The sequence below is a fragment of the Numenius arquata genome, chromosome 9, assembly GCF_964106895.1.
Source record: "Numenius arquata chromosome 9, bNumArq3.hap1.1, whole genome shotgun sequence".
NCBI lineage: Eukaryota > Metazoa > Chordata > Aves > Charadriiformes > Scolopacidae > Numenius > Numenius arquata.
The window spans coordinates 27,156,335-27,169,125 of NC_133584.1; the positions used below are offsets into that span (position 1 = coordinate 27,156,335).

At 53.1% G+C, this 12,791-nt stretch overlaps 1 protein-coding gene across 1 annotated transcript in view; it reads left to right on the top strand.

Moving 5' to 3' along the window:
* Positions 1–10,264, top strand: part of VPS8 (VPS8 subunit of CORVET complex) — a 56,494-nt gene extending 46,230 nt beyond the window's left edge. Inside the window, exons 27-28 of the mRNA XM_074152987.1 lie at positions 8,698–8,778; positions 9,482–10,264. Of these exons, the coding sequence (XP_074009088.1) occupies positions 8,698–8,778; positions 9,482–9,631 (231 nt within the window). The 3' untranslated portion in view covers positions 9,632–10,264. The remainder of the gene's footprint in view (positions 1–8,697; positions 8,779–9,481) is intronic.
* The last annotated feature ends 2,527 nt before the right edge of the window (positions 10,265–12,791 follow it).

Here is a 12,791-nt window from a genome sequence, read left to right on the forward strand (position 1 = left end):
TGGCGCGCAGTGCTGGAGAGAGGGAGTGCAGAATAAAGGCTCTGAAGGAGCCGGGGAGTGTTGCAGGGCTCCCCCCGCCCTGAGCCACATTCTGGTGTTCCCAAGGGTGCTTCTCGGCCTGGGTCACGAGGTCTGTTGAGCCTTTTGGTGCTGCAGTTCTCTGGTGAAGGGCTTCTCTGCCTTTCCCTCTCAACTCCGGGGCAGACCCAGAGGTGCGGGTTGGCCAGGCTGCTGGTGCTTCCCCAGACACGGAGCAGCAAATCCCGGCGGGAGGTGATGCTAACACAGCCCTGCTTCCAGCCCTGCCTTCCCTATGCCCCGGGGAGCAGCGCCGAAGCTGCAGGGACGTTTTGCATATAGATCTGTGGGGAGGGTATTTCTTTTTGCCACCGCTCTGAAGACCCCGAGAGCTTAGTCTGTCTCTTGGCAAAAATCCAACGTGTGGGTTTTTTTTTTTTCCATAGTGAAATCTTCCGTTTGGGATTTATTTTCTTAGCAAGCCTTGAATTAGGAATAGATTCATACTGAGAAATGCCACTGAGCATCTGGAGTGCGTTTCATAGTACCAATTCTGCTCTGTTGAAACAAAGACTGTCAGTTTGGATTTTGCAATGCTGTTGAGATTTATATGTGAAACGACAGCCCAACAGACAGTGTTTTCTCTGTCCCTGCTTTGCATGCACAGCTTCTGTAGCAGTCGCCTCCAAACTGGGGGAGGTGGAGGGATGCCACAAGCTAGCACTGAGCCCTTACCGAGGCTGGTGACAGCCCTTATTGACATGGAGCTTTGCTGTCACGAGGGCTCGAGCCGTTCCGCCCCAGTGGAGGAGAACAGCGAGAGAAGGGCAAAAGGGGCTTTTCCTCTGGTTTTGCTCCCAAAAGTTTGTGCTTTCTCTGTTATCCTCTAAACCTTGCTGTCTTCCCAAGGGTAATCTTCTGTGTCCAAACTGATCATCTCTCCTGTCCTCCTTACCTTATACTGTGCCCTAAATGAGTGTTAAAAGAAATTAAGGCTTCGCATTTGTGGTGGGTTTTTTAATCCGATTTAAAACTTGCAGTGCTTTTTTGCATTGTGGTGTTTTGAAGTTAACTGAGGCGTATTAGGTGAAAGCTGGGCTTCTGCCTAAATACATCAGAGAAGTAGTCCTGATATCTTGGTCATTGATCTCTGAAACTAATTTGCCTTGTTACAGCGAGCTAGTTTGTGTTGTCCATTTATTCTGCCAGCCTATGTACTAGGGATCGGGGAGAGGAGCAAACTCTTGGCTCTTGGGCCATGAGCTCTGTAGAAGACGCCGTGAACCCCTAAGCTGACGTGCTCTGGTTATTGCGTGTTCCAGACTCTGCCTGAGTTCGAAGGGCACCGTTGTTAGAACTGTCCAGATGGCAAATATGTTTTATTCAGGAGTTTAATCCTGTCAAGTCACGCCAGGATGGAGAGTGAACGTGGTCCGTAGTTAATCCAGTTTGTCAGACTCCACCTTTGAGCTCTGTTCTGCAGCCTGCCACCAGCGTCCCTCTGTGCCACACGGCCTCCCCTCCAACCCGGAGCTCCTTGACCGACCTCCACCTGCGAGGTGTTGGTACCATAGTGTACCCCTTAACTGAGATGCTAAACGTCCCTCTGCAGCACGTCTGTGTGCTTTCTGTTGGGTAAGAGTGAAGGTTTAGGACTTTTTTTTGTCTTTTTTAGAGCTAGACAAATGTTACGTGACCTCTGTCAATCAGTAGACGGAGCCAGTTTTACTGTTTTCAGTGCAATGGTGACCATCAGTTTTTAGCTTGACTCCCAGCAATATCAAAATTTTCCAAGGGCTTTATAACTTTGAAAATATCCAGGCATGATTTTTTTTTTTTCCTCCCAAATGACACCAAGCACATAATTAGCATTTTATACAGTAACAAGATTGTGCATCCTCCTGTGTAGAGAATACTCCCACATACGTATTAACTGAGAAAATACCCACTCCTTTAGCTTCGGAGTTGGTTTTGGTGGTGGATTCCTCAACAACTTCAACACCGCGTAGGAAACCCACGTGAGGGAGGAACCGGAGACGCTTTGTACCGTTGGCTTCTCATCAGCAGAACATCTGTGTTTTAAGATTTCTTACAATGTGTTGGAAACAAAAGTGATTTTGTAAGAAGAAAACCGAGTGCAGGAGGCTTAACTAGCAGCTAGAGGAGAATTGGCACCAAATTTAAAACTGGGAATAAAATACAAATTTAAAAAGACTAGTTTCAAAAACCGTAATTATCCTTTAGCAGCTTTTAAATAAAAATTGACTCTCTTCTTGGACTTTTCATACCGGGTGGGTGGGTTTGTTTATTTTGGTAGGGGTTTTGGGGTTTTTTTTTTTTTGAGAAAATCAGAGTGAATTGTAATTGTTTCCCCTGCCCTTCATATATAGCGGTCTGTAGCCTGGCAGAAGTTTGCTTTTACAGTCCACAGTCTTGCGCTCCGGTGCCCGTGGGAGGCTCACGGGAAGCAGGGACAGCTGCCTTTCCAACTGCCTGCAGCGAGGACCGGTGCGACTGGCTGCTCCTGGGATCACCCGGGGAAGCCTCGTGTCCCGCTTAAGAGAAAAGATGGCCAAATTTCCATGGGTAATCGGTGCTTTGCTTCACATCTCAATTTCAAAGGAGCTGTTCCTACGGTTCGATGAAAATTTCCTCCCTTTTTAATAAAACATTTCTTATCTGGGAGGATCTGTAGAACAGGCTCATTTAAATACGGTGACAGATGCTGGGCTGTTGCAACCTGTTGCTCTTCCCACAAACTGCACCAGTCCCTGTTGCCAATAGTTCTGTGTAGTTTAGCACAGTGCTCGACAGTCATCCGTCTCTTCTGCAAGGAACCAGCGCAGCTCATTACGTACGTCCTCGTTGTGAAATTGTGAGCTTTGGGTCTGTCTTCGCATATCCGCCTTGGAGCGCTGCCGCCGGTAACCTCTGCTGGGGGGGGGGGGATGACTGCTGCTCCCCTCCGAGGTTTGTGCTCCTTCCAAGCTGAGAAATAACCAAAAGGGGTGAGGAGGGTGTAGATGACTGTCTCTTCTTCCGATGGCCCTCCGAAGGAGGGGAGCAAAACTAGGAGAAGCTGCGGTTTTGGTTCAGTTTGTAGTCCCCGGATGGGAGGGTAGGAGAGGGAATTATGGCTGGTTCAGTGAGGTTTGCTGTAGCCGAGGGTATTAATGGCTGTTTCTTCCGGAAGTGTGGGCGGCAGATGAGCATCCGTCCTTCGTAAATCCCTTAAATGGAACGCCGCAGTTTCCATGTCCTGCCTCCCCCCCCATTCCTGTACCCTCGTGTTGCTCAATGAAAACAGTATGTTTTGTTGCTTTATGTGTGAACTGAGCACAGACAGGCTTGGGCAGCTGCAGCTGAGCTCCCAGGACCAGGGCTGTTCTTAAGCACGTTGTAGACTTCCCTCCGAGACAGCGGTGAGAGATCGCTGCATGGGCATCAGGAGCTACAAAGGGGACAGACAGCAGAGGCTTCCACTTGGCTTTTCTGTAGGGTTTGGGGTCATGTTATCAATAAGCCTCTGGCAGGAGGGGTCACTAATCCTTCTTACACCGAGTAGGACTCCTTCCTTCTTCTAAATGTCTTTACCCTCCCCTTTCTCTCCCCAAACTCCTGCCATTGGGAGAACGCTGCACCTCTTGAGTCTTCTGCGGCTGGCTCTTGTGGGATGGTGTTTAACAGCCAACGTGGCTCCTGTGTAGGAAATTAATTATTTGCCTTCGTGCATGATGCTTCTGTCCTCTTGGATTCGGGCACTAGACCGAGATCAGGCGTATTGGGCATCATCTTTCCGTGATGTTTAATCCATGTGCTGCCCCTGCTACGTGATAAATAAACATCTCATCTGCTGGGCCACGCGTCCAGTGAGGATATGTGTTTTTGGTGTTTATCTAATTAATCCTCAACAGCGCTATTGCTCCTTTGGCTGAGGGCATCGGCGGATGGCCAAGGGAATATTCCAACAGCGCCTGGTGTAAGCAGGAGCTGCTCACCAGACCAGCTAGCAGAGGGAGGGTGGAAGGATGCCAATGTGCTTCTAGATGTTCGAGGCAGACAGTTCCCCTTCCTCCCCTCTCCTCAGTCACTGCGGTGCCTCACGTTGCAGCAGCAGCGAGTCTGTTAGAGCACAAATAAGCCTCTCCTCTCCCTTGCCTCGAGTGGGAGGTTTGTTTCTTAAGTTCAGGTGGAAATGAGAGACATCTGCCTTCCCCACTCTGCTCCTGAAGAGGTGAGAGGCCAGACCCCCCGTGTGACGGATTGCCGCGCTGAGGGAAGGCTGCTGGGCCGTGGGTGAGTCAGTGCTTCTGTTTACTCGCAGGCAGCAGGTCCTGCTTTGCCAGCCCCGTTGGTACCGGCTGCTGCTGCATCCGGATGGGAGCAGGCAGGGCTTGGGCTGCTGCCTGGGGTTTGGCTCCTGCGCAGGCCAGCAGAGGTTCCTGGTGAAACACTGGGGAGCCTGGGCTTGGGAAGCAGCGGGTTCTGCTGCCGTCGCGCAGCTACGGTGGCTCTGGGGCTTCCTCCCAGCCAGGGTTTGCCCACTTGCCGCATTACCCGGAGTGATTTGCAAGACTCTGCTCCCGCCTCTGTCCCGCAGAAGTCGGGGGTGCGTTACTCCGCAGTAGCTAGCTCTGCAGCAGCAGGCTTTTGGTCCATGAGGGATGTCCTCAGGTTTTCTGAAGTTCATTAACAATTTTGTAATGTTAGTGTCATTCCAGTGACTTTGGGCCACAGCAGCTGCCTGCCTTGCTCTGTTTTTGTTCCAGGTTCCCAGGAGTACCATGAAAACAGCAGGTCCTTATCCTGCAGAAGAGAAGTAGATTTCCTTAGTTTTACATGAATTGGCTCGGTTCTCATTAAAAAACTGAACTTGGGTACTTTTTTGTAAGGCTGCTTAAGCCACGGTGAAATAAGCGTCCAGCTGCAGGGGAGGAATGGCAGGAGGTGGAGTTGGTGTCCGTGTGGATTTGGCTCCATAAATGAGGGAGGTGGGTGGTGGTTTTGTTCCTAGGAATCTCAAAACCTTCCCCAGGACTCCTGGCTCCACCTGCCCTGTGTTAGGGAGCAGCCCCCTGGGGTGACGCGGTGCTCTGATGCTCTAATTGATGTAGTGGTATCTTTTGTGGAAGGTACGGCTCTGAGCGCACGCTTAGATGGATCATAGAATGATTTGGGCTGGAAGGGACCTTAAAGATCATCCAGTTCCAGCCCCCTGCCCTGGGCAGGGACACCTCCCACCAGACCAGGTTGCTCCAAGCCCCCTCCAACCTGGCCTTGAACCCCTCCAAGGATGGGGAATCCACAGCTTCTCTGGGCAACCTGGGCCAGTGTCTCACCACCCTCACAGGAAAGAATTTCTTCCCCACATCTCATCTCAATCTCCCCTCTTTCAGTTTAAAACCCTTCCCCTCATCCTATGGCTCCCCTTCCTCATCAAGAGTCCCTCCCCAGCTTTCCTGGAGCCCCTTTAGGGACTGGAAGGGGCTCTAAGGTCTCCCTGGAGCCTTCTCTTCTCCAGGCTGAAGCCCCCCCAACTCTCTCAGCCTGGATCTCTTGGTGTGACTATTAACGGTGCCTCTGCTTACAGCTGCTGTATGATCTGCTTTGCTTAGGCACTAGCTGATGATGGATTTTGTGGCTGTTAAATTAAAGATAATTGCAGGCTTAGGAGGGCTGTGTGGTGACTACCGGAGGGGGGTGGAATACGTGCAAGCAAAATGTGCAACGGAGATTAGCATTATAGTGGTGGGATCTCCGAGAACCATAAACCAAAAAGGAACCTTTCTTCTCCTTGCTGGCTCAGATCCTGGAGGGGGAAAATTGCGTCTCTCGGGTTCTGCGTCTAGTCTGAGGCCTTTCCGAAGGATTTGGCTGCAGATGGCTTGGAGGTGCCGATCGGCTTGGTCCGGGTGGAGATGATAAGGAGCTGGCCCTGCAGCAGCACTGGAGGCAGGAGCTGTCGCGGGGTAAGCGAGCCCAGTGGATTCCACTAACGCCTCAGTGCTGATGCTGGACCCCGAGAGCCTCCCTGTAGCTCCTGAATGAAAACATGCCTTTAGTGACACGGTTAAAAAAGGAAAAGGCCTGACAGCAGTTGTTTCCATGACAACAGAAAGAATTGCCTGCAATATTTCAGCTCATCAGCCTGGAGAACGGTCTGATTGATAGTTCCATGCGCGTGGTAGAGAGCGAGCAGAAGAGGGGAGGCCAGTTACATAGCATTTTCCTTGTCCTTGAATGCCTGTGGCCACAGCAACTGTGGAGGTGGAGGGCAGTTTTTCCTTGCTTTTTGGTGGGTTTTTTTGGGTTTTGGTTTTTTTTTTTTCCCAAGTGAGAATGATCTGCGTGTCCCCTGGAAGCGCCTGTACAACCTGCCAGCTGCGGAGAGGTGGCCCTCGCTGTCACAGGCTCTCTGGTTCACAGCCCACACCGCGTGTGCGGGGAATATGGACGTTTGGCTCCTTGATTAGCAATTAGTTATTTACAAATATCAAAGAATATCTCGGAGGGGGGAGAAGGGAGTTTGAGCACCTGCTTCCCAGCATAAGTGATCTGCGCTCGGGACATTCCTCTCTTCTCAGACCGTTTCATGAACGTCTCAAAGGCGAGACGCACGTGGCTTCAGAGTAACGGAACGATTCGGGCTTCAGGAAACCTGTGGTGGGTTCAGGTCATCTTCCCCCAGAGCACTTCTGGGCTCGCCAGCTCTCAGCCACCTCTGGGACGTTCAGGTGATGAAGGGGCAGGTGGCCAGATCCAGCTCTGGCTGTGCTTTGCTGGGAGCGGAGCAGGAAGGGGAGCAAGTGATGGAGGAGCTTCCAGAAGAGAGGGACGGGTAAAGGTGCTATGGGAGAGAGCGTGAGGAGACAAACCCAAGGGTGTGGGTGAAGCATTCCCAGATGGGGAGTTTTGCTGAGGTCTGGGGACAGCAGGGCTGTGGGGTGGAGCCGGGGCAGGGTGATGGGCTGCTGCTGAGAGGGAGCGTTGTCTCGCCTGGGGGGCCAGGGCTGGTGCTCTGTGAGGTGGTACCTGTCGTCAACCCCCCGCCCCCGCCAGGGCTTGTGCTCTGGGATTTGCCCACATTAACTTTCTTTCGAGGCTGCTGACTTCAGTTGACTTTTGTTGCTCGGTTGCCAGTGGGGTTTCCTTTCTTCCTTGGGTAGTGATTGAAAATGGAGTCAAAGCCTAAGGCAGCGTGTTGTTCCCCCCGCCCCCAGACATGACCCATCGCAGAGCGCGGCTCGTCATCATCCGCTTTGGGCAGGGCTGCTCAGGAGGAGCCCTATCCAAGAGGCCCTTAGCTCTGCCCGGGACACCGGGCGCTTCTCTGGGGCCGTGACACAGAGCTCGTGCCTGACTGGGGACGCCGAAGCCCCCACTGCCTCCAGGAGTTCTGCCTGAATTCCAGCTCCTTGGAGGCAGCCGTGCTCCTCCTTCCTGCTGGGCTGGATCCGTCACCGAAGAGTTTAAAGTCGATGCAACTCCAGTCAGTCCCCACTGGCAGGACTGCAGCGTTTTGGGTTAATAGCCCTTGGGAAATGTATTCTGGGGAAAATATTTGAGAATGAACATTGAATGTTCCCTTAAAAATAGATCCCCGGAGACAACAGATGCCAGATTGCTGCTCGTGGGGGGGGCTCTTCTCCCTGGCTCCTGTTGTAGTTTCTTGATGATGCTTTTGCTTTGGAATAAGAGCAGAAACATTCAAAATAGAAACATTGTGATGTGTTAAAATGGAACAAACCTACAAGAATCCGCGATGCTCTGTCATCTCTCCCTGGGATATGTAAATGATGCCTTTTAAAGCAGTTTGAGTGTGTACGCAGCCCTCCTTGCGTTAATGCTCTTGTTGCAGGCTCTGGTCCCTCTGTTTGTGGTCCTGTTTGCCCTCACCCGTAACTCTGGGGTGACACCCTGTACCCCCCATCACTGACACTGCTGGGCACTGCCAGGATGCCCCTTGTGTCTGGTTCCTCAGGGGACATGGCTGTGACTGCTGTGTGAGTCCCCCTGGGCCTTTTCACCCCTCATTTCCTCCCTTTTAGTCTGTAACATCCTACTAGGGGAAAAAAAGGACCTTTGGAGAGACACCATTAGTAGGTCAGGGGCACTGGCACAGCAGCCGTTCCCCATGGTGGCCAGGCAGGAGACAGGCAGGAGGCTGGGGGGGACACTATCAGGAGATGATGAGAAAGGACTGGGGGGAGCTGCTGCCACCTGGGGAAGAGCCCAGGACAGGCTGCTCTCTGCAGAGACCCATTACTGCTCTTCCCAGCTGTCTCCGGGGATATTTCCGCTCCCCTTTTCTCTCTTTTCTGCCTCTCCTTTCTTTTTTTTTTTTCTTTTTTTCTTATTTTTTTTTTGTCCCCCCAAAGGTAGCAGCACCGTTAGTGTGTCTGCCATCAGGTGCAGACTCCAGCAGTGAGTCACTGTGGCTGCACAGGCATCTCCCTCTCTTGTTCAACAACAGGATTTATTTTTTTTCCTCAAAACTAAGGTGCACACGGTGGCTTCAAGCCAGGGGCAAGATGGCTAAACGCACCCCCCCCCCAACCCAGACAGGCTGCGGAGCGGCTGCTCGGGGCCCGAGGTCAGGAGCAGGGAGGAATTTCTGTGTGTATGAGCCTGACACCTTGCTGCGTGCTGTTTCTGTAACCGTCTCGCTCTCTTTATCAGACAAGTTCAGAGTCTCTGTTGGATCCCCAGCAAATCCAAGCTTTTGACCAACTCTGCCGACTCAACCGAGGAACCTCCAGAGTACGTGCCACCCCTTTTCCTGCCGGTTTTAAATTGGTGAAGGGTATTTCGCACGTTATCAAGCCAGATGTTAGCCCTGGCAGCGTGGGCTTTGGCTTTCCTCCTGGCTTTCCTTTAGCGCTGGCAGTTTGCGGTGCGTAGCCCAGGCTGTTCCGCATCACAAGGCAGCGACGGGGAATTGGCTGGCAGTGAAACCACGGAGATGCCTCTGGCGTTGAGGCTGGGCCTCAAAGGTGTCCACAGCCTGAGGTTTCTTGGAGTCTTTTTAGATTTGCAAATAACCTCCCTGCCAGACACTCCGTGGCTCCCGCCATGGCACAGAAGGCTCCCTCCTCCTGCCTCGTCCCAAGGAGAGCACAGCTCCCTCTGTCCCCTGCCTTTTCCTTGTGCCTCCTGCCTGTTTTGGCTGCAGCTGTTGGCACTTCCAGCTCTTTCTGGGATTGTTTTTCCATTATGTGACTTTAAAACAACCTAGAGACACCCAGAAAGTTGTTTAGTTCAGGACTGTTGTCCTGCACTGAGCTCTGCAGGGTGACGACATACTATATATACCCTTTACACCTGTTAAGGTTTTTCTGATTGCTGCAGAAGGCGAGCCCCCCCCCCCCGCGGGCACTTTGTCTTTCTGCGCCTTGCAGGGGCACTGTGAGGCGGTGTCCCCAGGCTGCCAGGTGGTGATCTCTCTCTGGGTGTTGTCTTGCAGCTGGCTCTCCTGACAGAACTCTCTCGCAGCCACGGGGGTGAGAAGCACGGGCTGCTCAGCGTTTCCCACGGTGACCCGGCCACCAGCAGCGTCTTTCAGAATGAGAACTTCCAGCTCCATCTGGCTCCCCCGCCCCTGGCTGAAGACTAGCCCTCTGCCCGAGGCATGGCCACGGCTGGTTTCGGGTCTTGGTGCTGGGAAGCCTTTCCATCGCAACACTGGACTTTCCCCTGCCTCCGGGGTTTTTCCCAGACCCTCTGTGCCGCGTCGAGTCTCGCCGGGCGCTGCTGGGTTTGTAGCAGTGGGTGATACCCCACTCCTACTGCCGCCTCTCGCTAAACCGAGGTAGCCACAGGGCCACTGGGCTGGAAACTGTGAACTCTGGGGGCAAAGCCAAGGGTGCCAAAGCACCGCACGGTGCTGGGCTACCTGCACTGGCCCGGAGGCTCGCAGCAGCGGCCGTAACTTTGTCAAACAACCGGGTCAGCTCCGCTCCGCTGGAGGAGAGGGGGTCCTGTGCCCAGAGCCTGTGTTCCACGGTGCTGTGCTGGGTTTGTGGGGACCACACCTGGGGTTTAACTGCAGCACTAAAAAAAAAAAAAAATTAAATAGTCGTTTTGCCAAGGCCTGGCCCGCTGTGCCCTGGCAGCAGCCCTGGGGTCAGGGGACATGGAAGAGGCAAACCTGGAAAAGGCTGGAGAATGCAGAAATTGATACACGTGTGAGCAAACTAACCCGCGCCCGCTGTGTTCCTACAGAATTCCATTAAAAGGTCCTGGGCTGAACTTTGCTGTGTGAGCTGTCCCCAAGGGGAGCGGGTAAGAGGGCTGCTGGTCTGGCGGTGCCGCTGGCTACTGTTTTCTTAGTACAGTTGCCACTGAGCTCTGGTAGAAAGCTGCATCTTGTCACTGCGGGTGCAACACAAACCTCCCCGCTCGCCTTGTTGTACCTACACCGGGGGGCTGGGGGAGCGTGGGGGTGTGTATAAAGGTGCTGCAGGCCCGTGGGAGCTTTGAGGGGGAGAGGATCAGTGCGATGGGCATGATGGTCAGAGAGGTTTCATAGAATGGTTAGAGTTGGAAGGGACCTTAAAGATCATCGAGTTCCAACCCCCCTGCCGTGGGCAGGAACACCTCCACTAGAGCAGGTTGCTCAAAGCCCCATCCAGCCTGGCCTTGAACCCCTCCAGGGGTGGGGCATCCACAACTTCTCTGGGCAACCTGTTCCAGTGTCTCACCACCCTCACAGGAAAGAATTTCCTCCTAATATCTAATCTAAATCTCCCCTCTTCCAATTTAAAACCATTACGCCTTGTCCTGTCACTACACTTCCTGACAGAGTCCCTCTCCGGCTCTCCTGTAGGCTCCCTTCAGATATTAGAAGGCTGCTCTGAGGTCTCCCGGAGCCTTCTCTTCTCCAGGCTGAACAACCCCAGCTCTCTCAGCCTGTCTTCATAGGGGAGGTGCTCCAGCCCTCTGATCGTCTTTGTGGTCCTCTGCCGGACCCGTTCCAACAGGTCCGTGTCCTTCCTGTGCTGAGGACTCCAACACTGGACACAGTATTCCAGTTTGTCGCTACCGAGCTCAGCCCACGGTTCTGCAATGCCAAACTGGGCAGTGTCCCTTCCCAGCAGCACCTTTATCACTCTGTCACACAGTAGTCTACTCACTGCGACCCAACAGCAGTGGTGTCTCCGTACTGTCACATCTATAGCGCTATATCTGGGTGTTGCTCTCCACGCACACAGAGCCAATGCGTGGAGCCGGGGGCTGTCCCTGCGGAGCTCAGGCGGGACGGCAGGAACACGGGGCAGCCCAGCTGGGGCCCAGTGTGCTCACCTCCTTCCCACTAGCGTTAAGAACTACAAAACGGTGCCCCGGATGGATGCTTCCAGCCTGTGGCCACACGTCAAGGTGGGCGGAGGTGAAACAAGGGGGCTACAAAGGCTGCCAGACATCAGCCTGGGCTTGCAGCTCGTCCTCCCCCCTGACGGGGGCAGCTCTTACAGGTGAGCGAGAACTGGGCTGTGAGGTTGCCCACCAGCCCCAGGACTTAACCAGGTGCCCAAACCCTGGTGTGCTCCACCTGGTTGTGACATTTCTCTGCCTTGCACTGAGTGTGTGTTTCAGGTGCCGCCATCTGAAGCCGCAAGTGACCCTCCCTTTGCTGCAAATACCGGAGCGTTTCACTCTAGCATGGAAAACACACAGTGAGGTAGGACAAGCAGAACTTAATTGAGTTATTTAGTATTTTATTAAAGAGGAAATATACACACCTCTCCCTGGCAGAGTGGAGCAACGAGCCCAGGGCACGTCTCTTACAGCACGCCTACGCCAGCGTTTGTGCAAAGAAAAGAAACCGCGTTTCTGTGCGGAGCGTGTTTCCGCGCCGGGGTGCGCGATGGAGCACGGCGAGAGCCCTGCCGCGGCGCTGGCTGCCGAACGCCCTCCAGAACCAGCCCCGTCCCACCAGGCTGCTCCACTGACATTTTACAGGTACCACAGACGGAAGAGGCAGCTTATTGTGCTTAAGACATCTGAACAAATCCTGGGTAGGAGACACTCACAGCTTGTGAATATTGCTAATTACTTACAGTTAAGAGAGGATGTATCCTGACAGTGATATGGACCTGTGAGACCAGAGGATCTTATGTTGTCTCTCAGTCACGAACGCCCAACTGACCCTCGCTGCACTCACAGCTGGAGGCGGCTCCCGCCTGCTTGCACACAAGGTGAGCTCCTGCCAGGTCAGAGGGTCCCGATGCCCCTTCCCGTGCTCGGCGTCCCCAGGGAGAGCTGGCTGGGAGCCACCCTGGCCTCGGGACAGGCCCCGCGGCCGCTCCTCCCTGGGGAGGACGCATCTGTCAGGGCCACCCCAGCCTCCCGGGAAGGAGAAGCCGCCCCTGGGAAGCGAGCTCAGGCAGGGCAGGCACAAGGGTGAGCTGCTTCAGCTCCCCACTCGAGATTACAATTGAAAGATTAAATATGAATAAATGCTGTAGGTTTATACATAACGCTTCCTTCTACCTATGGAATGTGTCTGAATGGTTAAAAGACACTAAAACGTTGTTAGAAACCTTAGTAAATCAAGAAAGACAACCCCGCCCTTAAAAAATAAATAAATCCTATTGAGTTTTACTACGGCCTTCCTTTAAATGCCCTCAGGAAAAACAGAGTATTTTGGGGTGCCTTGTGAGAATGTAGCTGTTCATGCAATGGCCCAAGTTCCTCATTTAACAAGCATTGCACTTTTTTATGTAAGTCATCAAAACTATAAAACCTAGTTGTTTTGTTGTTTTTTTTTTTTTTTT